This window comes from Alexandromys fortis, unplaced genomic scaffold, assembly GCF_014885135.2.
Source record: "Alexandromys fortis isolate MF-2015 unplaced genomic scaffold, M_Fortis_MF-2015_v1.1 scaffold_282, whole genome shotgun sequence".
NCBI lineage: Eukaryota > Metazoa > Chordata > Mammalia > Rodentia > Cricetidae > Alexandromys > Alexandromys fortis.
Genome location: NW_026068199.1, coordinates 558,455 through 580,240, shown reverse-complemented (window position 1 = coordinate 580,240; position 21,786 = coordinate 558,455). Strand labels below are relative to the sequence as shown.

Sequence of the window (21,786 nt, the reverse complement as noted above, 5' to 3'; positions counted from 1 at the left end):
GAGGTAACTATGCTACACTTCCTATAAAACTTTAAAAGGTCTGCTGGGAATTGAAGTCCTTACTGGCTGAGCCTGCAGAACTTGCTGACAGCGGTCAGTATGTCACACTGACAAGCTGGGCTAAGTGTACCTTGGTGGTTTGTTGCCCACAGACACACTCACAAACAGATGCACATGTAACATTTTATTGGGAAAGATTTATACATTCTGACCTGTCACAGGCCAAGGATGACACTGGGTAGCAGGTTGTGTGGGGGCCTAGAAATGGCTCAGACAGAAGCTACTGTAAGAGCGTGTTCCCCTGGGGCTGCTTACTTGTACCTTGGTTTCTCCTCCAGGATGTGTAAGGTCATGGTCTCTGAAATACTGGATTGATGATAAAAGCCAAGAAAACAGGAAGGCTGTTCCTCCCCTTTTACAGAACCTGGCCCTGAAGCTCCTGCCCCAATACTGGGGACCCACAGGGACTTTGTCCAAGATGCCACATGACCATTGGTCTGTGCCCTTGCGTTTTGGGAAGTTGGCATTTTGAATACCTGAAGACTGCTGCAGAGACAGGGACAAGAGTGGACAGTAATACCCTGATGTCAGCAGAGGGAGGTTTGGAAAAGTCAGGATGCGGCGAGCATCTGGGAGAAGGGTACCCCTAGCTTTGTTTAAATCAGAGGCAGGGGATTTGTTAGGAAGGAGGAATCCTCTCCAGGCTCCTAGCCAAACAAGGGATTCTTGCTGGGTAAAGGAGAATACAGCCCGGTTCACAGAATTCCCAAGCAAAGACTGCGCTGGCTGGCAGGCCAGAGCAACACAGCTCACTCTTCCCGGAGCTTTTCCCTGGCTTGGCCGGTGGTGGCCTGGGAGGCTGTCTTCCTTTTGCTGGGGCTGCCCCCACCCAAAGCTAGACCCAGCCCCAGGCAGGCCAGGGCTAGAAAGTGGATCCAGTAGTAGATGGAGGCCCAGTACCGGAGCGTGTCACCCATGGTGAGGAGCACAAAGCCCATGCACATGTAGTCGTAGGCACGCATCTTCAGGAACCAGTGCACCCAGTCCCAGGCTTGCTGGCCCCTGGGGCTCAGATGATTCCGCAAGGCTGACTCCAAATAGCCCTCTGCGGCCAGGCACAGCGGGATGGTCATGAAGCTCAGGTAGTAGCCAGGGTGGAGGCCATGCCAGTAAGCACTCAGCAGCATGGTCCAGGCGCTCCTGAAGAAAGAGTTTGAATCAGAAGTCCAGGCTTCAGTACAGTACGCACTGTCTCATGTCCTCCTCCCTCAGACCAAGGTTAGACCTTGGTCCTTCTTCCTCAGACCGATCGAGTTCAGGCCTACTCACACTTCCTGTATCCTGAAATTCAAGGTGCCTTTGTGGTTTTTAATTGTCACTGGGAATTGAACCCAGGGCCTTGCAGACACCAGACAATAATGTACTACTGAGCTGCATCACCAGCATTCTGAGACAGTGTTTCTCTGTGTATCCCTGGCGCCCTGGAACTCACTCTGTGGACCAGGCTGGCCTTGAACTCAAGAGATCTCAAGTTAAACAGAGTCAGACTTGGTTAATATTGGAAAGAACTTATGTTTATAAGTTCTTAGGATCCTCTCATCTGCATCAGAAACCCTGTATGTAGAATCTGTGTAGGAGGAGCTGGAGAGTTGGCTTAGCTGCTAAGAGTACTTCTTGCTCTTGCAAAACATTTAGGTTCCGTTCCTGGCATCCACACTGTGGCTCACAAGTTCGCAGCTCCAGTCTCAGGGGACCCAGTGCCCTTTCTCAGCTTCCTAGGCAGCAGACAAGCATGTGGTGCGCATACATACACCCATGCAAATCGTAAAATAAATAAACCGTAAAAGATAAAAAACCTCCAGGGATGGTCCGCTCCTCCTTGGTGGATCCTAAAGTTTTATTCTCTCATTTTTGTCTCACTATACAGCCTTGAACTCGTAAGAGATCTGCTTGCCTGTCTTCTAGGTGCTGAGATCAGATGTGCACCACCATGCCTGGCTGGTTCACTCTCTTACGAAGAGATTTAATTCTCTTTCTTTTCTTTCCTTCTTTCTTTCTTTCTTTCTTTTTTTTTTTTGAGATAGGGTTTCTCTGTGTAGCTTTTGGTACCTGTCCTGGGACTGTCATGTGGGTAATAGGAAACCAAATTCAGATTCTCTGCGAGAGTAAGTATCTTTCCAAACCTTACTTCCCTAACTTTTCAGTCCATAAATTCACGCTCTGACCATCTGTAAAGGACACAGAGGGCTGGAGAAAAGGCTCAGTGGTTAAGGGCACTGGCTGTTCTTCCAGAGGACCCTGGTTCAAGCACCCACAGGACAGTTCTCAACCATTATTAATGAGATCGTGTGCCCTCTTGTGGCCTGTAGGCAGAACACTGCGTACATAATAAATAAAATTAAAAAAAAAAAAAAGAACACAGAATGCATTTTCTACTTCATTCTCCAACTGAGCAGAACCCAGCAGTTCTGGCAGCAGCATGAGCCCCTGGGTTCTTTTCCTGTTAGGGACTTGTCCCTGACAAGTTCTGCAGTGACAGAATAATGCTGACTGACTATATGAGAAGCAGGGGGTACCAGACGTGAATCTCATGTCTCCACTCATGGATGCCAAAGGAAATCTCTCAGCCTTAGCAAAAATGTCTCCTGAAGTGGGGTGTAGTTTAGTGGTTGTCCTTTTTTCCCCCCTTTAATAATTTTGTCAATTTGACACAAGCTAGAGTCATCTGAGAAGACGAAATCTCAACTAAGAAAAATAACCTCATCAAATCAGCCTCTGCAAGTCTAGGGAACATTTTCTTTATTGATGATTGATGTGGAAGAGCCTACCTTACTATGAATAGGTGGTCTTGGGGGTGGGAACTGAGCAAGCCTTAGGAGCAAGCCAGTAAGCAGCACCACTCCACAGTCATTGCTTCAGTTCCAGCCTCCAGGTTCCTGCCTTGACTTCCCTCCGTGATGGACAACTATGAGCTGAAGTAAACCATTTCTTCCCCAAGCTGGTCATGGTGTATTATCATAGCAATAGAAACCCTAGCTAAGACAGTGGTGGAGAACTTGCCTGGTATGCCTGATGCCCTGGAAACAAAAAAGTCTCCAGACATTGCCATATGTCCCCCAAGGGTGTAGCAATTACCCCTAATTGAGAATAAGTAATCAAAATACTGCGGTGCCCTGGGCTTTGACCTAATCCCCAGAGTTTTAACAGCATCACCTGTAACTGGTAGCGCTCAAACATCCTGTAGCCTAGGCTTACCTCAAACTCCTGATCCTTCTGCTTCCACCTTCCCGATGCTGTGTAGGGCACACGCACAGCACCACCTGCACACACTACCAGCTGGCCTGCATTCCCAGCACACACCCCTGTAACGTTTACTTATGTGTAGACGCTCTTGTGTGCCATGAAGCAGTTGTGGTGTTCAGAGGACAACTTGGCTGTAGTCAGTCCTCTCCTTCCACCACGTGGGTCTTGGAGAAGAAACTGATGGCCAGGCGTGGAGGGAAGAACCAGCCCTTTTTAGCTCTGTTGTTTGGAGACAGTGTGTCACTTTGTTATCTAGGCTGATTTGGAACTCCCAATCCTCCTGCCTTCACCCCTCTCCACACCCAGGACAGTGAGTACTTCCTCTTGGCTTCAGTGCCTACTTCTAACACCTTTTCGTTAAGTGCCAGCATCACATTACGATCTACCTACCTCTCCAGTGACACCCGATAGTCTTTAAGTTAATGAGATGAAACTCAAGGCTTCTTCCTCACCCACGTCCCAACAGTTTCCTCTCTTTTCTGGAAAGACTTTCCGGTGCTGCGGGTCACCAACAGCCCCACTGCCTGGAAAGCAGGGCTCATTTCTGCTCTGCTGCTGCTGAGTACGCTAAGCCCCAACTCTTCCTCCCAAAGCCAGTGTCAGCCAGGCTGAGGGACTGCTCTCCGTCACGCCCACCTAGGTACCCAGAAGCTCACGTTCACCTTTGTCCCACCTCTGCTGCCCACACCTCCTATGCATTCTCCCTACAAGGCCAGAGCAGACTGTTTCTTAATTTCTTTGTGATGCTAGGGATGGAATCCAGGGCCTTGTGCATATCAGACACAGAGTACATCTTTTTTTTTGTTCCTTTGAAGATGTGATTTCACTAAGATGCCCAGGACATCAAACTTCCTGCCTAAACCTCCAGAGTGCTGAGATTATAAGTGTGTGCTAGCATATCTGACTCAGAGTGAATCTTTTTTTTTTAAAGATTTATTTATTATGTATACAGTGTTCTGTCTGCACGTATGCCTATAGACCAGAAGAGGGCACCAGATCTCACTGTAGATGGTTGTGAGCCACCATGTGATTGCTGGGAATTGAACTCAGGACCTCTGGAAGAGCAGACAGTGAGTGCTCTTAACCTCTGAGCCATCTCTCCAGTCCTCATGAATATTTTTTTAAAAAGATTTTAATTGTGTATGTGCATGTGTGTGTTGGGGGTTATACATTTGAGGGTAGTGCCAGGAGGCCAAAACAGAGCATTTGATCTTCAGGAGTTACTAGTGGCAATAAACCAGATATGGGTGCTGGGAAGTGAACTAGGGTCTTCTCTAAAAGTAATAAGCAATCTTAATCACTGAAGTCACCTCTCCAGCTCCTTAGAGTGGATCTTTAAGCCACACTTCCCATGATGCCGGGGGAAATCTAGCTCATATGCTGCCTTCATTAACTACTTATCAGGGGATGGTATCTCTGTGTCCACTGACCACATGTGACAGTTTGGAAAGGCTGAGTGTTTGCACTGTAAAAAAAAAAAAAACAAACAAACAAAAAACAGGAAGAAAGAAAACAACTTAAAAGTTAGGCTGAGGACTTGTCTGCAGCTCCCACTGCTCAGGCCACTGAATAAGCTGAAGCCACCACTGAGCGGCCAAGAGCTGTTCTGCAGACAATTGAGCAAAATGGGAAGGTGAATGGAAAAGAAACAGTTAAAAAAAAAAAAAAGGTTGGCCAGGTATGGGGCCACAAACCTGTAATCCCAACACTGAGGGAGCAGAGGCAGGAGGATAGCTGAAGTTTGAGACCAGTCTGGTTTATATAACAAGTCCAGAACAACCATGGCTATAGAGTAAGACCTTATCTCAAGAACAAAACAAGAGTCCAAGCAACAAGTCAGGCATGATAGTGCACATCTACACCACGAAGACAGAGACAGGAAGATCTGGATACTAGGTCATGACTGGCTACCAATCTAGATTAAGGTCAGCCTTAATCTATCAAAATAGCCTGGCGGGTAAAAAGCCCTATAGCTTGATGACCTGAGTTCAATCTCTGGGATCCAAGAATGACTATATTGTTGAATGGTGCTGACTTTAGGCCCAGAGGATTTACCTTAGCAGGCCCAAGAAACTACAACTCCCATGAGCCTCAGGACTTGGGGCTTAGCTAGAGAAGCCCCACCCCCACCCCCACATACTACCATAGGATCTACTGGGAGATGAAGTCTGCACTATCTCTGATACCAGGTGGGGCTCCCTCACCTCAGAACGTAGGAGCGGACAGGTGCGCTCTTGTAGATGTACTGTGCCAGCCACCACTGCACCGTCATGTTCCAGTACCGCATGCCATCCCGCACCCGCACGCAGAAGTCTGTGCCATAGCAGTCGATGTTACGGATGGTCTCATAGTCATACTCCAGGGAAGCTGCATTCTCCGGACTGGGGAGTGGAGGATGAGGATGGGGACAGACATGCAGCTCAGCCAGGCCCCTCCTGACACCTGCTTCTGTCCCAGCCCAATGCTAAAGAAAGGGTTCTGGACAGGCGACGGCTCCCTCTCTCTCTGGCTATGACTTTCGAGAGTAACCGTAGGAGTCAGGTGGGTGGGCCACAATTCACTAATAGTGGGTGCTCTTTGTAACTAGATGGAGCCTAATAAGTCACAGAAAGCCTTGAAAGGCTATGGTTGCTAAGCTATCAAGTCCACTGGCAACCAAGCTCAGCATGTTGGGAACAGTTTCCAAGTGTGGTCCCTTCTGAACTCTGGGGCAGAGCAGCTGCCAGAAAAGTATCCATTCTAAAAAGGTGGTTCATGGTTGCTAGGGAGATATTCTAGGCCTCGTGACTCTCAATGTTCTCTGTTGCTAGGGAAAAGGCATTCCTTAGCAACAAGGCCTAGGCTATTCAGAAAATTATTTCAGAACAGGCCTTTTTCCTGGTCCCTGTGATTGTTCGAGAAGTGTCACCTCCAGAAATATCAGAGGTTTTCGGGTCTCTGACACCAACACTTTCAGCTACAGAGAAAGATGCTGGACCTATGTGAACCTCCAGTGGCTTCTAGCCATGGGAGGGAAGGCATCCTTTGCCAGTGGGACTTGTAGACTTAAAACAGCATTTACTCTCTGCCTGACTTCTCTGAAGAACATCCTCTCTCTAGCAGTGGGAGGTCTACTCAGTTACCAGGGCAGTGGTAGTAAAATCACATCCTGGGGTGTGACTGTCCAACAGCATGGCAGTTTACCACAACCGGGGTGGCACACCTCTAGTAAGGGGTGGGCTATAATTTACAGAGAGGCTGGTACCCCATTCCCCAGCTGGAAGGATGACAATGGATTCTAGAAACAGAGATTCAGTTCACTACTGGTTGCTAGGGATACCATTTTCCTATCAACAAGAAGGGATGCTTCCTACGTGATAAGAACTCTGTAGTTACTAGTTTTGTGGCTCACCCATCAATGACGGTGCTGGGGTTGGGTAGCCTTACTAATAAAGGGTTAAGCTTCAGCAATGGGGAGAGGATGACCTGTGGTTGCTGAGAGTGGTACTCTCCTCAGCTGGAGGAGAGCAGCCAAGATGTTACTTCCTTAGAAATAGGGCCACTGGGAGGTGCTCTGTGAGAACATATCACGGTGAGCTGCTGGCTCTCAGCAAGACAGGCAGTTCAAGGGAAAGAATTCACAGCCACAAACAGCAAGGCTATCAGCAAGAAGGAAGGAACCATGGTTGCTAGAGATATAGCTTCCTCAGCAGAGGGGCAATTCAATTGCTAAGGAACTGTTTCCCTAGGAACAGAAGGTGGACCCACTACCACCAAACGATAGTATCTTCAGCAACCAGGAAGGACCTTGTTTTGGGGGTGACACTTCCATGGCAACACAGGGTAGGCATGTGGTTGCTATGATACCATTTCTCTTTCCCTAGCAATAGAGGGCAATTAGCCATACTGAGGGGTGACAAGTGCTAGCAACAAGGGGCAATCTGTAGGTACCAGGAACACATAGTTTCCCTGGTGCCCAGGGAAGGCAGGTGATAGTCACCAGGGGGCAATAGGCTGTCAACCACAGCTGGTAGCCCTATACCCTGCTCCCTGCTCTCCTCCCTACTAGGGGCAGAGCCAACCCTCGGTGGTGGGGCCTGCTGGGTCTTGGGAAGCCTCCCTCCCGCCGCCTGACCTGCTGGGGGTTGGGCATTGGAGGGTGGGGCCACCCCCGGCCCGGGCTTTGGCAGCCACGGGGTAGGCCCCGAAGCCCGCGGCAATGCAACCGCACTCGGCCGCAATCCAGGCCACGTAGAAGCGCATGCGGAAGGCGAAGAAGACCGGGATCATGTAGAAGAGGCGGGTGGGCAGCGGGCGGGCGTAGAAGGCATCCTCACGCACAGCCTCCAGTGGGAAGAGATGGGAGGACAGCAGGAAGAGCAGGCCAAAGAGCGGGGCTGGCCAGGCGCGGCGCAGCAGGGGCCGCAGGCTGGGCACGGCTTCCGGGAAGGGCTGTTCCAGCCAATCCAGGTAGGTGCGGTAGCGGAAGAATGGGCCTGTGGAAGGTGGCAAGGAGCAGGTGGTTGGATGGTGTGTATCTGTGTCTACTGGGGAAGTGGGAGGTGAAAGGAGCAGGTTGGAAGAGAAAGGAAACGGGAGAGGGGAGGAAGAGGAGGAGTTGAGGAGGTCTGTGAAGAGAGAGGGAGAGGCTCAAAACTACAAAGGGGAGAGGCGTAGAGAGTTGAGGAATAAGGCCTAAGGGGAGAGGACAAAGTCCTCTAGAGGACACCAGAAAACCACTGTAGATTTCCCTGGCAGGGAAGAGCTGGTTCCTGACAACTTTTCCTAAGCTCCCTCTGGATGCTGAGCTGGCTTAGGTGGTGGAGTGGGGACAAGCAGAGGGATTGCTGAGGTTCCTGAGGTACAAAGGGATTTGGACCAGGGAGCATCAATGGAGACTGAACGAAGGGATGGATGCTGAAGCCCTTGTATGTTCACCATAAACCATGACTGTGATTCCATTTATATGAAACGTCTTTACAGACAGAAGCCCATGGTTTGCAGGAATGGAAGCGGCTTGGTGTTAATGACTAAAGGTTAGGTGGCTCCTTTTCAGAGATGAGGCTGTTCTGCAGACAAATGTGCACTGGTGATGGTTTCACAACTCTATGGATATATAAAAGCCAGTGAGCTGGGGCACTTTAAATGGATGCATGCATAAATAACAGCTCCATGAGGCTGTACAAAAAAAAAAAAAAAAAGAAAAGCGGGGCTGGGAAATATAGGTTAGTGGTAGAACATTCACTTAACAAGCAGGCTCTAGGTTCAATCTCCAGCATTGCAGACAACAAAAACAAACAAGGAATCTGGCAGGCATGGGGGTGTGTGCCTGTAATTCCAGATCCTGGGAAGCTGAGCCAGGTCCAGAGTTAATAGACCAGTCTGGATTATATAGGGAGACCCTGTGTCAAATGAAACAAAGGGGCTGGAGAGAACTCAGTAGAGTATTGGTTCCCAAGTTTGGTTCCCAGCCTACATGTTAGAAGGTTTATAACTATAACTCCCTCTCCTGGCCTCCACACAACAGGCACACACACATACACATATATTTTTAAAACTAAATAAAATCAGACAAAGCAAGATGGCTCGGTGGGTAAAGATACATAGACAGAAGTGATCATGGGAGTTCTATCCCTTATCTTACAAGATGGCAGGTAAGAACCAATGCCAGAGCATTGTCTTCTGACCACCACATGCACACCAAGGCATGCATGAGCAAATGCACACAACATGCACAACACACACACCACACGCACACACACATACAAATACTGAAGAAACAATCCGCCAGGCAGTGGTGGCACAAGCCTTTAATCCCGGCACTTGGTAGGCCAATCTCTGTGAATCTGAGACCAGCCTGTCTACAGAGTGATTTTCAGGACAGTCAGGGCTATTACATAGAGAAACTCTCTCTCAAAAACAAAGGAACAAAGCCAAAACCTCTGAAGTGTGTCTGGAGATGTAGATCAGTTGGTAGAGTTTACCTGCCTAGCATGCACAGGGCCCTAGGTTCAGTCCCTAGCACCAAATGAACCCAACGCAATGACTTCCTCATTCAGTTCAGGCGGCACAACGCCTATAATGCCACCTACCCAGGAAGCTGAGGTAGGACAATCAAAGGTTCAAGGCCAACCGAGAAACACACAGAGACCTTATCTCAAGATAAAAATTTAGCTTGGGAGGCAGGGGTAGGAAGCTCTCTGTGAATTTGAGGCTACCCGGCTACATAGAGCATTTAGAATAGTCTTGGCTACAAAGTGAGACCCTATCTAAAGCAAAACCAAACCAAACTAAAAGGCTGGGGCTATAACTCAGTCCTTGAGCATTTGACTGGCACATATAAGGCCCTTGGTTCAGTATTTAATACTGTGGCCCCAGCCTCCTATCCCCCACCCCCGGAAGACTCTGAGCTGCAAACCCCTGGCTTACACAGGCCTATCTCCTTTAGATCTCCTTTTGGCCCCTAATAGGTGAAAAGGAAGCAGTCCTCCAAGGTTAGTTCCCACAGCAGACAGATGTGTTGAGGACAGGATAGCAGCTGACAGAGTACAGGTAGCCTGGGACAGAGCAGGGGACATTAAACAGGAACAGAACTCTGGGTGGAATGAGGCAGAGGGTGACCCAGCAGTGCTGGGCAGGCCACTTACCTGTCATAATTCCCACATAGCAGTAGCTGTAGCTGAGTGTTTCCATCAAAGAGGGGACCTGGGGCAGGAGGCCCAGAGTAGGTTCCTTGTTGAAGCCAGAAGCGATTTCCTTTTTCTGAGCCAGATGGAGGTCCTGAACTTCACTGGCCAGACTCACCAACTGTGGGAAGAAAGAGGAAGGCATGAGATCAGTGCCCCAGGCCATTTTACACACATTTCAGTCTATACCTAGGACTGAGATTCCACCTATGGATGGCACTACATATCCAGAGTGGTGGAAGGAACCTTTAGTTGGTGGCCATCCCCAGGCTCGGTCCTAGACCTTCCTTTTCTACCTGTTCTTCTTTCTGCTTTCATCCAATCCCACAGTTTGCCTGCCTACCTGCCTTCCTTCCTGCACCAAGGCTCTGACACGGGGCCTTGCATATGCAACACTAGTGCTCTAACATTGAACCACATCCCCTCTTCCTCTTTTACATTTTGAAACATGGTCCTGAGGAGTTGTCTAGGTTGCCCTTGAACTTGTGATCCTCCAAACTTGCCTTCTGGAGAACTGAGATTATATACCTGCATTACTAGGCCAAGCTCATTCCTTTCTTATTTACTTATTGTTATGTGCACTAGTATTTTGTCATGGGTGTTTGGTCCCCTGGAACTGTAGTTACACACAGTCGTGAGCTGCTATGTGGGTGCTGGGAATTGAACCCAGGTCCTCTAGAACAACAGTCAGTGCTCTTAACTGCTGAGGTATTTCTCCCACCCCAAGCTTGTTTGTTCCTTTCTGACTCTACTGGGTAGGGGTCAGGATGAGGATATAGATAAAATATTCTCCCTATTTTATCGAGAGGCAAAACTTAAAGAACACATCAGTGTCCTCCTGCTTTCTGCTAGGCTCAGTGGACAGAGCCCCAGCAGAGAGAGGGAGGAAAGAGAATGAAGCAGGGCTTCCCCTACAAGATGGTTTCAAGGGGTAGGAAAGGGGCTCTAAAAAACACTTTTCTGTTGGGCGGTGGTGAGGTGAATCTCTTTTGTGTTCAAGGCCAGCCTGGTCTACAAGAGCTAGTTCCAGGATAGCTAGGACAGAGAAACCCTGTCTCGAAAAACAAAACAACAACAACAACAACCAAACCACTTTCCCCTTCTAGGCCCACAACATGTAATTCTTTCTCTGACCTAGCTACAGGCCCAAGGTTTTTTTTTTTTTTTTTTTTTTTTTTCATTTTTGACAACTCTGTCTCCTCTTTACCAAGCCACTGCAAAACAAAACAAAACAAAACTTCAAAACCCTAAAATTATCCTCAAAGCAACGTCTCCCAAGGTGACTCTGACTCACCTGCCTACAGCCCACAGTCTCTCAGGCCACTTCCATAGTCATCTAGACTTGTTTTTCCCCCAGACAGAGTCTTACATAACAGAACTATTCTCAAACTCAGTACGCAGCTAAGGATGATCTTGAACTCTTCCTCTGGCTTCACTTGAGTGCTGGGATTATGGGTGGGTAGCCCCCCACTAGCTTTTTGCTTTTTTGTCTGTAATATGTATTTTTATTTTTGTGTGTCTGTGTGTATGGCCTGTGTGTGCAGATGCGTCGTTGTTATCTCCTGCAACTGGTGTTACTGATGTTTGAGAGCCCATCTGTCTGGGTGCCAGGATCTGAACTTAGGTCCTCTGGAAGAACAGTACTCTGAACCACGGAGCCATCTCTCCTGACTGCCTTTTTGTTTGTTTGTTTGTTTGAAGGGATGGGTGTTTTTATTTTTGGAGACAGGGTCTATCTAAATAACCTTGGCTATCCTGGAATTCTCTACGTACACCAAGCTGACTCACAGAGGTCCACCTGTCTCTGCTTCCAGAGTCCTGGGATTCAAGGCATGCCATGCCCAGCTTAGAGGCTTTAAAAAAAAAAATGCTGAGATTACATCAATGAACCATTTGCTCAACTCTGATAAAGAAGTTTATCTATCTCATCTCATTGCATTATATTTTAGTTCTTTCAGTACTCACAAATTTAATAATTTGAAGAGGCAAATTTGCCGTATCCTGTCTTCTGGCCAGCAAACCAAAAACAAATTAGTAAAATGAAAAACTTTCTTCTCAAGGGATCTCAGCCCCTTATAGAAGGAAATCCATTCAACAGCATGTTATTCAGAAAGTGGACGCGGCAAACATAGTCTGTGGCACCCCAGCCCGTTCACACCTACACGTGCAGGTCCATACACACCCTGAAAGGGTCTCCTTCCAACTCACAGCTGACCAATCCCTGCCTACTGTTGAGTTTTCCATAAGAACAAAGGATTCTGGAGAAACCAGTTCTCAGACTGGCAGGACTGTCCAGGCCTATGTTGCTGGAGCCCAGAACATAACAAGAGCTCACCAACGTTGTGGTCTGTGCTAGGGACTGAGGGCTGGCCTCTTTTTGCCCTCTTCCGAGGAGATTAAGAATAGAACCCAGGGCTAAGAATGTAGTTCAGTTGGTCATGTGCTTGCCTAGTGCGCTTGAGGCCCTTGGTTTGATTCCCTAGTACCATATAAGCCAGGCACAGTGGTGTACACCTACAATCCTGGCACTTAAGAGATGGAGGCAGGAGGAACAAAAATTCAAAGTCATGGGGTGGTGGCAGCGCACGCCTTTAATCTCAGCACCCAGGGAGGCAGAGGCAGGTGAATCTCTGTGAGTTTGAGGCCAGCCTGGTCTACATAGCGAGTTCCCAGGACAGGCAGGATTACACAGTGAAACCCTGTCTCATAAAACCAAGAAAAAAAAAGTACAAAGTCATCTTTTCTTTGAGGACAACATAGGGTGCTAAAGAGACTCTCAGGAACAAAATAACAAAATGAGATCTGGTAGTCCCAGCTGTGCCCTTGGGCCAGCTACCTTCTCTCCACAGTGCTACTTCCTCCTTGGAGGATGGTCTGCTATAGAGTCAAGAAGAGCATGTTGGCAAAGCATGCTGGGCAGGCACATTCCAGGTGAGCCAAGTGGCTTGTGATATCTCCTGACCACGGAATGAGTGGAGAGGTGAAGACCTCCTCCAGAGTGTGTGAGAGGTCAACTCTGTCCCCAGGGAGGTGTGAAGTTTCAAGCTCAGGATTTGTGAAAGATTTAAAAAAAAAAAAAATTCCAGCTGGGCAGTGGTGCCTCACGCCTTTAATTCCAGCACTCAGGAGGCAGAGGTGGGTGAACCTCTGTGAGTTCGAGGCCAGCCTCGTCTACAAGAGCTAGTTCCAGGACAGGTTCTAAATAAAAAAAAACTACAGTGAAACCCTGTCTCGAAAAACCAGAAAAAAAAAAAAAATCCATAGCCCTCCCCTGACTATGAGAAAGTCTAGTCTGGGAAAAGAGAACAAGAATGCTGCTACCTGGCTAGCAGGGAGAAAAAAGGGGTGTAGTGTTCCCCAAATCTCACCTTCAGTGTCAACAGCAGCTGGATGGCATTGGTGAAGGGCGTGGGAGTGGGCAGGCCCAGCAGGCTGAGGGCTCGGAAGAAGAGGAGATAGGAGAAGGTCCAGGCAAGAGCCAGGGCATGACAGGAGCTAGGACAGAGGTGGGAAGTTATAGAGTTGGGTACAGGGACCTTGGCCCTGCTTCCTTCTCCTGAGTGTGGCTTTATACCCCACCATTCCCCCATTCAGCCTGAAAAAAGAGGGGGAGAGAGTGAGGACCAGTGGATGGCAGGCAGGGACAGAAGAGGCACAGCCACAGAGAAAGAAAAGAATGAAGGAGTCAAGAGATAAGCGTTGTGGTGAAGAAGAGAGCCAGCCAGAGTGCAGGACTGGGTTACAAATGACTACCATCATGTGGACATCGAGGACTGGGGCAAGTCTGCAGGGACAGGAAGGTGCAGAACAAGGTGAGAGAGGAAGAAACACGTCCAAGACACGGAGAAACATGAGAGAAACAGCAGGCAGCAAGAGACTGAAAGAGAAGAAATGGAAGACCCCACGAGGAAACAGGTTGCTGTTTCTCTGCATCCTCCTTTCTTTCTCACCAAGGCTGGGCCTGAATGAGGGCCCAGGTTCCCAAGATGGTGATCAGAGAATGCAAAGAGTGGGGGCCACAAGTGAATAACGTGAGCCCCAGGCCGACAGCTGCTGCCCCCCATTTCTTCAGCCCAGGTCCTGAAAGGAAAAGGTAAAGTGTAAGCATAGAACTTTCGGGAGGGGTGATCCCCCACCTCAGCTCCCTCACCCTAATTTTCCACTGGGCACGGAACCTGACTCACCAGCTTTCTTAAAGAGGAAGCCGATAGGGATGGAGATAAGCAGGACCACTAGATAGGTCCATTCTTCGGGTGTCATGGTCTGGGGAAGGAAGGGCTCACAGTGAGAACTAGTATTCCAGCCCCTTCCTCTTTTGAGAGTAGAATCCCCTACTTTTGAGAAGCCAGGCCTCCAGTTCACTCCTCCTTCCAGGACCCAGGAATCAAGCCCCTCACCCCAATCCTCTGCCAACGTACAAATCAAAAGCATTTCTGCCTCTATTTAAGACCTAGACATCTAAACACCTTCTGGCCCGGAAAACAATCCTTTGCAAGACCCTTCCTCTCTGATAGACGAGGAACCCACACCATCCCCACCTTCCTCTGAGTACACAGGAATCCTTAAGAATCCTGTCTGGATCCCCAGACTCCCCTATGTCTCAGGGGACCCCCAAACCCAGGACTCCTACCGCTACCCACCCCGGCGAAATCCAGCATTTAGCATCCACTTGTCTTCAGAGCTCCGGCCTCCTCTCCAATCCAGACCCCGGAGAGAAGGCGATGACCCTGTCTGATCTGCAGGCTCCCTCCGTAGCCCAGCCCCGCGTGGATCCGATTCCGCCCCAGCAGATCCACAGGCGGTTACGCCACCCAGCCGGGCCACGCTCTGGTCCCCGTCCCCGCACCCAGCCACCTTACGATTTTCAGCGACGCCTCCGTACAACCCCACCTCGGCCCACCTGAACCGTCCGTGGACCAGGAGGCTGAAGAGAAAATCCCTCTTTCGCGACCGCCCCTGCTCGGGCCACGCCTCCTCAGCTCAGCACGCCCCCGCACTGCCGGTTCCCGAGGGTGCCCGCTGGGCTGCGCGGTCCAGGCCCAGAAAGCGGATGCAATACGCATACAGCACGGTGGGAAAAGAACCCAGAACACCAAAGCGTGGAAGGATGCCTGCCCCGTTCTTTCTGGGAGGCCCCAGGGCAAAGAGCTGCCAGTAAAGGGGGGCGGGGTTTCGGGTCAGAGGCGGGGCCAAGGCTTCGAGTCCCGATGAAAACGGGTTGTGACTTAAGAAGGAGGCGGGACCTGGAGCTCGGCGTTCGGAAAGAGGAGGACCCTCAGCTTCGGATTCCTTCGGGTACACTCGGTAATTCAAGCTCACGGCGTGGAGGTGGGGCCACAAACTTCGGCTTACTTCGGAGATAGGCGAATTCTTAGCGTCACGGTTCGGAATTAGAAGCGTTCACAAATTCGGCCGGATGTAGGCGGGCCCACACGCTTCGGCGTGATTCGGAGATAATCGGTTCCAAAAGTCGCTGTTTAGTGTTAGGCGGGCTCACAAACGCAGCCCGATGTGGGCGGGGCCACACACTTCGGCTTACTTCGGAAATCGTCGGAATCAGACGGGTGGTGTGTGTCAAAGAATAGCAGGATGTAGGCGGAGCCAAAAGCCTGGACTAATTTCGGATAGTTGAATACGTTTTAGGTCACTGTCAAATGCCAGTGAGACCAGAGGTTTTGTCTGAACTTTGGAAATAATCAGGGGTAAGTGGACTTAGTGGAATAACAAGTGGAGCCAAGAGCTTCTCGAAATATCTAGCCTTATTTGGGGGAGGAGGAAGGCGGAGCCATAGAAGACCGGAAAAGGCAGTACGCGAGATCATTTATAACGGGGCGGGGCCTACAAGACTCGGTAGGCACGGGGGTAGGGACAAGGGCGGTGACCCTCAAGGGCCCACATTTGGAGACCCTGCGGCCGTGAGGGCTCGCCTCAGGTTTTCAGCTCGGCTAACGTGACGGGATGACGGAGGACGCGCTACGTAGTGCCGGCTCCGCCTCTACTGAGAGTGTTGGCTAGCAGTTGACTTATGGGCTCTGACCGAAGACAGTGCTACAGAGTGAAGAGAAGTTAAGACGTGCACTGCGTCCAGAGTTCAATCGTGGGCGACAGCTCCCGAAACTGGGTAGGGAGTGGGCGGGGTCACAGCTGGAGGTGCGACTTGGCAGGGGTGGCTGATTCGACAGAGCCGAGCACTCCCGAATGCGTTCGGTAGTAGAGCCGAGATCACCGGAAGGCTGACACTCTTGTGTTTAGGGTGGGCAGGGCTCCGGATTGAGCCGAACCGAGGATGCTGGAACATCGAACCACTTGCGCAAGACAGGATTGGGTTCTTTAAAGTCCGCCTAAGTGAATAGGCAGAAAAGGCGAACCTCGGAAATTCGACATGGGAGGGTCTGGGTTCCAAGTCTCTAAAAGAGGGTGTGGCTTGAGCAAATCGCCAATCTACGTTGAGGTTCGGGACTTGATGGACACACCCGAAAGAAGACACCCACTTTGCGAAAAGGGCGGTGCACCGCTATGGCGGGAGGAGACGTGATGCGGTGGCACGCATTGGCCGAGATGATGGTCACCAGGACCTGAGGGGGGGAGCAGAACAGTGGGACCTGGGCGAGGGGCGTGGTCTCGAGCGGTCCTTCCGGGTGGGGCTTGGCCTGGGGCGCAGGTGGCAACCCCGGTCCCGCCCCCTCGGGTTCAGGGGCGGACCTTGCTTGCACGGGGGCGTAGAAGGCTTCAGTCCGGTCTGCGGGGTTGTTTGGGTGACCAACACCCCCACTTTGCAGGAGGATGCTGGTGGTGGAGGTTGCTAATGGCCGCTTGCTGGTGTGGGGAGCTGAGGCCGTGCAGGCGCTGCGGGAGCGCCTGGGAGTCGGGGGCCGCACGGTGGGCGCCCTGCCCCGCGGGCCCCGCCAGAACTCGCGCCTGGGCCTCCCGCTTCTGCTGTTGCCGGAGGAAGCCCGGCTCCTAGCTGAGATAGGCGCCGTGACGCTCGTCAGCGCCCCGCGCCCGGATCCCCGCAACCATGGCTTGGTAAGAAGCGAAAAGGCCCTTGTGGTGGGAAAGCCTGGGATGGCCTGTTTTGGAAGGACACTGTTGGGAGGTTGTAAACAGGGTCAGGATTCCTGTCTTCCTAAGGGACCGCAGGCTATGTCTTGGGGTTCCAGTTAAGTTTATTTCTCAGGCCCTAGCATCGTTCAAACGCCAGCAAGAGCAGAGTTTCCAGGAGCAAAGCACTTTGGCAGCCGAGGCCCGTGAGACCCGTCGTCAGGAGCTCCTAGAGAAGATTGTAGAGGGCCAGGCTGCCAAGAAGCAGAAGCTGGAGCAGGATTCAGGGGCGGATGAAGGCCAAGAAGCCAGTGGGAGCGAAGCTACCCAAGGGAGTGAAACCAGTGATGATGGCCAGGCTGCCAAGAAGCAGAAGCTGGAGCAGGATTCAGGGGCAGATGAAGGCCAAGAAGCCAGTGGGAGCGAAGCTACCCAAGGGAGTGAAACCAGTGATGATGGCCAGGCTACTGCCGAGCAGGAGGGAGCAGGTGAGAGTAGTGTTTGGAGTTCAGATTTGGGGCAGGAGGGAAGGAAGCTTTAGGGAATTTTAATTGAGGTTTTGGGGGGATAAGGACACCTTGCCTTGTGGATTCAGTAATTCTTCTCTATACCTTCCCCCAGACTCTTCATCTCCCCAGCCAGGGCCTTCAAACGGGGTGACCCCCTTGCCCAGGTCAGCCCTGCTCATCCAGCTGGCCACTGCCAGGCCTCGGCCGGTAAAGGCTAAGCCTCTGGACTGGCGTGTGCAGTCCAAAGACTGGCCCCGTGCTGGCCGCCCTGCCCACGAGCTGCGCTACAGCATCTACCGAGACCTGTGGGAGAGAGGCTTCTTCCTCAGCGCAGCTGGGAAGTTCGGTGGTGACTTCCTGGTCTATCCTGGTGAGTTCAGGTTGGGGCTCTGGTGGCTGTACCTTTCCTGCTGGTCTTTTTATTCTGCACTTTCTCTTTTGTCTACACCCTGGGGACTCATTGCCCTGGAGACTCAGGGAAGGACAGTGGCTAATGAGAGAGTTTTCCTGAGCTCCTGGAGAGTAGTTTAATAACTTGTTTGGCTTGAGTCAGGGTCACATTATGTCGCCACGACTAGCTTGGAATTTGCTATGCTGCACAAGCTAGCCTTGGAATGCAAAGTCTTCCTTTCCCTGCTTCCCAAGTGCTGGGATTACAGGCTTGTGTCACAGCAGCTGGCTTGATTTAGTAACTCTTGATAAATATTATGATCTAGAAGATTGGCTTAGAAATCCTTGCAAATGTGCGCAAAACATATGAGCGCATGCCCTGCAGGATTCTTTATAGAATTGAAAGATTAAAAGCAGCAAAGTCACTATTAGTAAGGGCAAAACATAAAAATTAAACTGAGAGAGGTTGTTCCATCTTTTAATCCCAGTCCTGGGGAGGCAGAGGCAGGTGCATCTCTGAGTTCCAGGCAACAGCACCAGGTGGTGTTGGCGCACATCTTTATTCCCCGCACTAGGGAGACAGAGACAAGTGGATCTTTGTGAGTTCAAGGTCAGCCTGGTGTACAGGGTGAGTTCCAGGATTGGCTCCATAGCTACTCAGAAACCCTGTCTTGAAAAACAACAACAACAACAAAAGCAACCCAGTTGTCCGAGAACATAGTGTTAATTTTCAAAGAATTAATGTGTAGGATTGTAGTTGGGTATGGTGGTGCATGTCTCTAGTGATAACTGAAGGCATAGCTAGTTTGAGACTAGCTTTGCCTGCATGATAACCCATCTCAAGAAAGAAAAGAAAAATGGGGTGTGATGACTCTGCCTATAATCTTAGTTCTTTAGAATTCGAGACAGGAGGGTTGCCACAAGTTTAAGACTTGAATAGGCTATATAGTGAGGTCAGGCCAACCAGGGCTGGATATCCAGACCCTGTCTGAAAACAGAAAAAGTATAGGATCATGCATGTGAAAACTATAATCAAAAGTGAAAAAAAAATGGTAAGTGTATGGTAGATTATGTGTTGATATGGATATGCAGATGCCTGCATGGCATTTAAGTAGCCGTGGTCATTGACATTCTAGCTAGGTCTCAGTATGCCTGTATCCCCAACTACTTGGGAAACTGAAGCATAATTTCTTTGACCTGAGATTAAAAAACCAACCTATGCAACATATGAAACATAGTGAGACTCCTTTTTGTAGATAAAACTACTGCGGCCTAAAATTACTAGTTTAAATCAGTTAATTTCATGATGCTTTTTCATTTTTTATTTTTTTGAGTTGGAAGCAATCTTCTTGCTGTCGGCCTCCTGGGAGCTAGGATGACAAATGTGTGCCACCACATCCAGCTCTAATTCTGTGCATTAAATTGAACCCTAAGCTGAACTACTTGTCCTCTTCTTTTCTTTCCTATAACAGGGTGATCCCTGACTGTCCTCAAACGTGGAAGTGCTGAGATGATTAAAATGCATAAGCATTCAGGTCTGGCACTGACCAATTAGTTCTAATATGTCAATATTTCTAAAACAGTGAGTACTCAGTGTACCGGATGCTGAGAGAATCGTTGTTGCCCATGAAATAGTGTCCAAAGCCTCAATCACTGTAATGCTTCTAAATTTATTTTTAAATTTTGCCTGAGGCTCAGAATTGCTAAGCGACCAGGAAAACAGTTACAGGATTAGTTTCTCAAGCATTTTGATGTACCCTCTCAGCCGATTGGAGTCTTTAACAGCCAGAGACTCGCACTTTTGGCTAAACTCTTGCCAGGAACCCATCTGCCAGGCAGGGACATAGCAACAGTCTCCTTAGAATGCTTCACAGTCTCATGGTTTAGATTCTCACCTCCTCCCCCTCTTAAAGATTGTTGATTTTGTTTTTTGGTGTTATGTGCGTGGGTGCACAGGGAGATCGGAAGATGGTATCAGATTCTCCTGGAGCTGGAGTTACAGGCAGCTGGGAGGTCGATGTGAGTGCGAGGAACTGAAGTCTGGTTCTCTGGAAAAGTGGAAGATTAGTTGCTGAGCCATCTCTCCAGCTCTCCGTTTTTAATTTTCACTGCCTGTGATTCACCCTCTTGTATAGTCTTATTCGGGTTCCTGTCCTGCTAACTTAGATTCACCTATTCCAGGGACAGACTGTCAGCTGTTCAGTTACCAAGCCCTCCGAGGGCCTCTGCTTCCAGAGCATGTGGCTGCAGTGCTGCACTGGCGGAGCCTACAAAACTAACCCGCGGCCGGGCAGTTGTGGCGCACACCTTTAATCCCAGCACTCGGGAGGCAGAGGCAGGCAGATCTCTGTGAGTTTGAGACCAGCCTGGTCTACAAGAGCTAGTGCCAGGACAGGCTCCAAAGCTACAGAGAAATCCTGTCTTGAAAAACTAAAAAAAAAAAAAACAAAACAAAAAACAAAAAAACTATCAAACTAACCCATGTTTACCGTCTGGCACGTATTTGTGGGGAAATCCTATTGATAATCTAGTTGTTTCTTTTTTTTCTTTTTCTTTCTCTTTTTTTTTTTTTCTGATACAGGGTTTCACTGTAGCCTTGGCTATCCTGGAACTTGCTCTGTAGACCAGACTGATTTGGAACTCAAAGACCTCCACTTGTCTCTGCCTCCCAAGTGCTCGGATTGGCATAGGACTTTGATTTTTGCTTTATTCTATTATAAAATCTTTTCTTCTTTAGTCTATTAGAATCCCGGCCTGGTCCTGTTAATGTTTTGTGGTTGCACTAGAAATCAAACCTTGCCTGTGCTCCATAAGTGGTCTGCAGCTACATCCCAGCACTTACGACTTATCTTTCAATCTTGACTTGCTTTCTTTTGTTTCTTTTTCATCTTTTATTTTGGTAAAAATGTCTGTATGGTACCCAGGTTGGCCTTGAACTCCTAAGCTCAAAGAGTCTCCTGGCCTAAGCCTTCTATGTGCTTGAGGTTACAAGCCTGTCTCACTATATCTTTTAATCATGATAGTTGCATATTGTTTAGTCTTACAGGTAGGTGTACCTTGTACCACGGAAGTAACCATTCTTTGCTTTCTCTTCTGTGTCTTGGCAGTTGTGAACCATCTTGGGCCATTAAAGCCAACCTGGGTCACATGAAACAGCTGTCTCAGAAAAAAATGGAAAAAGAGGGCTGGAGAGATGGCTCAATGGTGTTCTTGCAGAGAACCCAGATCTTGTCCCCAGCACTCTCATGGTGGCTCAAAACTACTTCTAACCCCAGTTCTGTGGGATCTAATACCTTCTTCTGGCTTAGGCAGGTACCAGGCACACGCATGGTACACATACACGCATGCAGGCAAGCAAACACTCATATACTTTAAATAAATAAATCAAAAGAAAATTTTAGAATACTTAATCTATACAAGGCCCTGACTTCTGTACACAGCACTACAAAGGAACCTAAAATGCAGTAAGCAGAAGGATCCATTGTCGGTGCTCCAGCCTGTCCAGATGGGAACTGCTATGCATCTGTCTTTCTCTCAGGTGACCCGCTGCGATTCCACGCTCACTACATTGCTCAGTGCTGGGCTGCTGAGGACCCCATCCCACTTCAGGACCTGGTCTCTGCCGGCCGCCTGGGAACCAGTGTCAGAAAGACCCTGCTTCTCTGCTCCCCTCAGCCTGATGGGAAGGTTGTCTACACCTCCCTACAGTGGGCTAGCCTGCAGTAAGCTGCAGACTGAGGAGGGTGTGGTTATGTGTCCAAGAACCCTCCTAGATGATCAACTCCTCCTCCTCACCCCCCCATCTTGCATGGAGGCTTGTGTTCTCCCGCCTTGCCTGATTCCAGAGTTTTGAACACTAAATACTTTATTACTTTATT

At 49.5% G+C, this 21,786-nt stretch overlaps 2 protein-coding genes across 7 annotated transcripts; one reads left to right on the top strand and one right to left on the bottom strand.

The window, feature by feature from the left end:
* Positions 1–171: 171 nt before the first annotated feature.
* Positions 172–15,145, bottom strand: Mboat7 (membrane bound O-acyltransferase domain containing 7). Of its 4 annotated transcripts, none has more exons than XM_050129841.1 (8): positions 14,859–15,145; positions 14,153–14,231; positions 13,919–14,048; positions 13,337–13,463; positions 9,930–10,089; positions 7,418–7,778; positions 5,508–5,684; positions 172–1,200 (listed from the first exon to the last, which is right to left on the bottom strand). In XM_050129841.1, exons 2-8 carry the CDS (start codon positions 14,226–14,228, stop codon positions 810–812), a joined length of 1,422 nt encoding a protein of 473 aa, XP_049985798.1. In that variant the 5' UTR covers positions 14,229–14,231; positions 14,859–15,145; the 3' UTR covers positions 172–809. The 4 variants fall into 4 exon arrangements, with proteins under 4 accessions (XP_049985798.1, XP_049985797.1, XP_049985796.1 ...); XM_050129840.1 differs by having other exon boundaries at positions 14,869–15,145; XM_050129839.1 differs by lacking the exon at positions 14,859–15,145 and adding an exon at positions 14,609–14,852.
* A 111-nt stretch (positions 15,146–15,256) lies between these two features.
* Positions 15,257–21,772, top strand: Tsen34 (tRNA splicing endonuclease subunit 34). Of its 3 annotated transcripts, none has more exons than XM_050129845.1 (5): positions 15,257–15,272; positions 16,748–16,994; positions 17,146–17,497; positions 17,631–17,888; positions 21,447–21,772. In XM_050129845.1, the coding sequence occupies exons 2-5, from the start codon at positions 16,752–16,754 to the stop codon at positions 21,632–21,634; spliced, it is 1,041 nt and encodes a 346-aa protein (XP_049985802.1). In that variant the 5' UTR covers positions 15,257–15,272; positions 16,748–16,751; the 3' UTR covers positions 21,635–21,772. The 3 variants fall into 3 exon arrangements, with proteins under 3 accessions (XP_049985802.1, XP_049985801.1, XP_049985800.1); XM_050129844.1 differs by lacking the exon at positions 15,257–15,272 and adding an exon at positions 15,512–15,670; XM_050129843.1 differs by lacking the exon at positions 15,257–15,272 and adding an exon at positions 15,809–16,089.
* Positions 21,773–21,786: the final 14 nt, after the last annotated feature.

Bases quoted from the DNA above. Each gene is read 5' to 3' on its own strand.
- Mboat7 (XM_050129839.1), bottom strand. The intron at 10,090-13,336 runs GTGAGATTTGGG...TTCTTCCCACAG, and splicing joins AGCTGCTGTTGACACTGAAG to TTGGTGAGTCTGGCCAGTGA. The intron at 7,779-9,929 runs GTAAGTGGCCTG...CACCTTCCACAG, and splicing joins CTATGTGGGAATTATGACAG to GCCCATTCTTCCGCTACCGC.
- Tsen34 (XM_050129845.1), top strand. From the start codon at position 16,752: ATGCTGGTGGTGGAGGTTGCTAATGGCCGCTTGCTGGTGTGGGGAGCT. The intron at 16,995-17,145 runs GTAAGAAGCGAA...TTTATTTCTCAG, and splicing joins ATCCCCGCAACCATGGCTTG to GCCCTAGCATCGTTCAAACG. The intron at 17,889-21,446 runs GTGAGTTCAGGT...TCTTTCTCTCAG, and splicing joins TGACTTCCTGGTCTATCCTG to GTGACCCGCTGCGATTCCAC.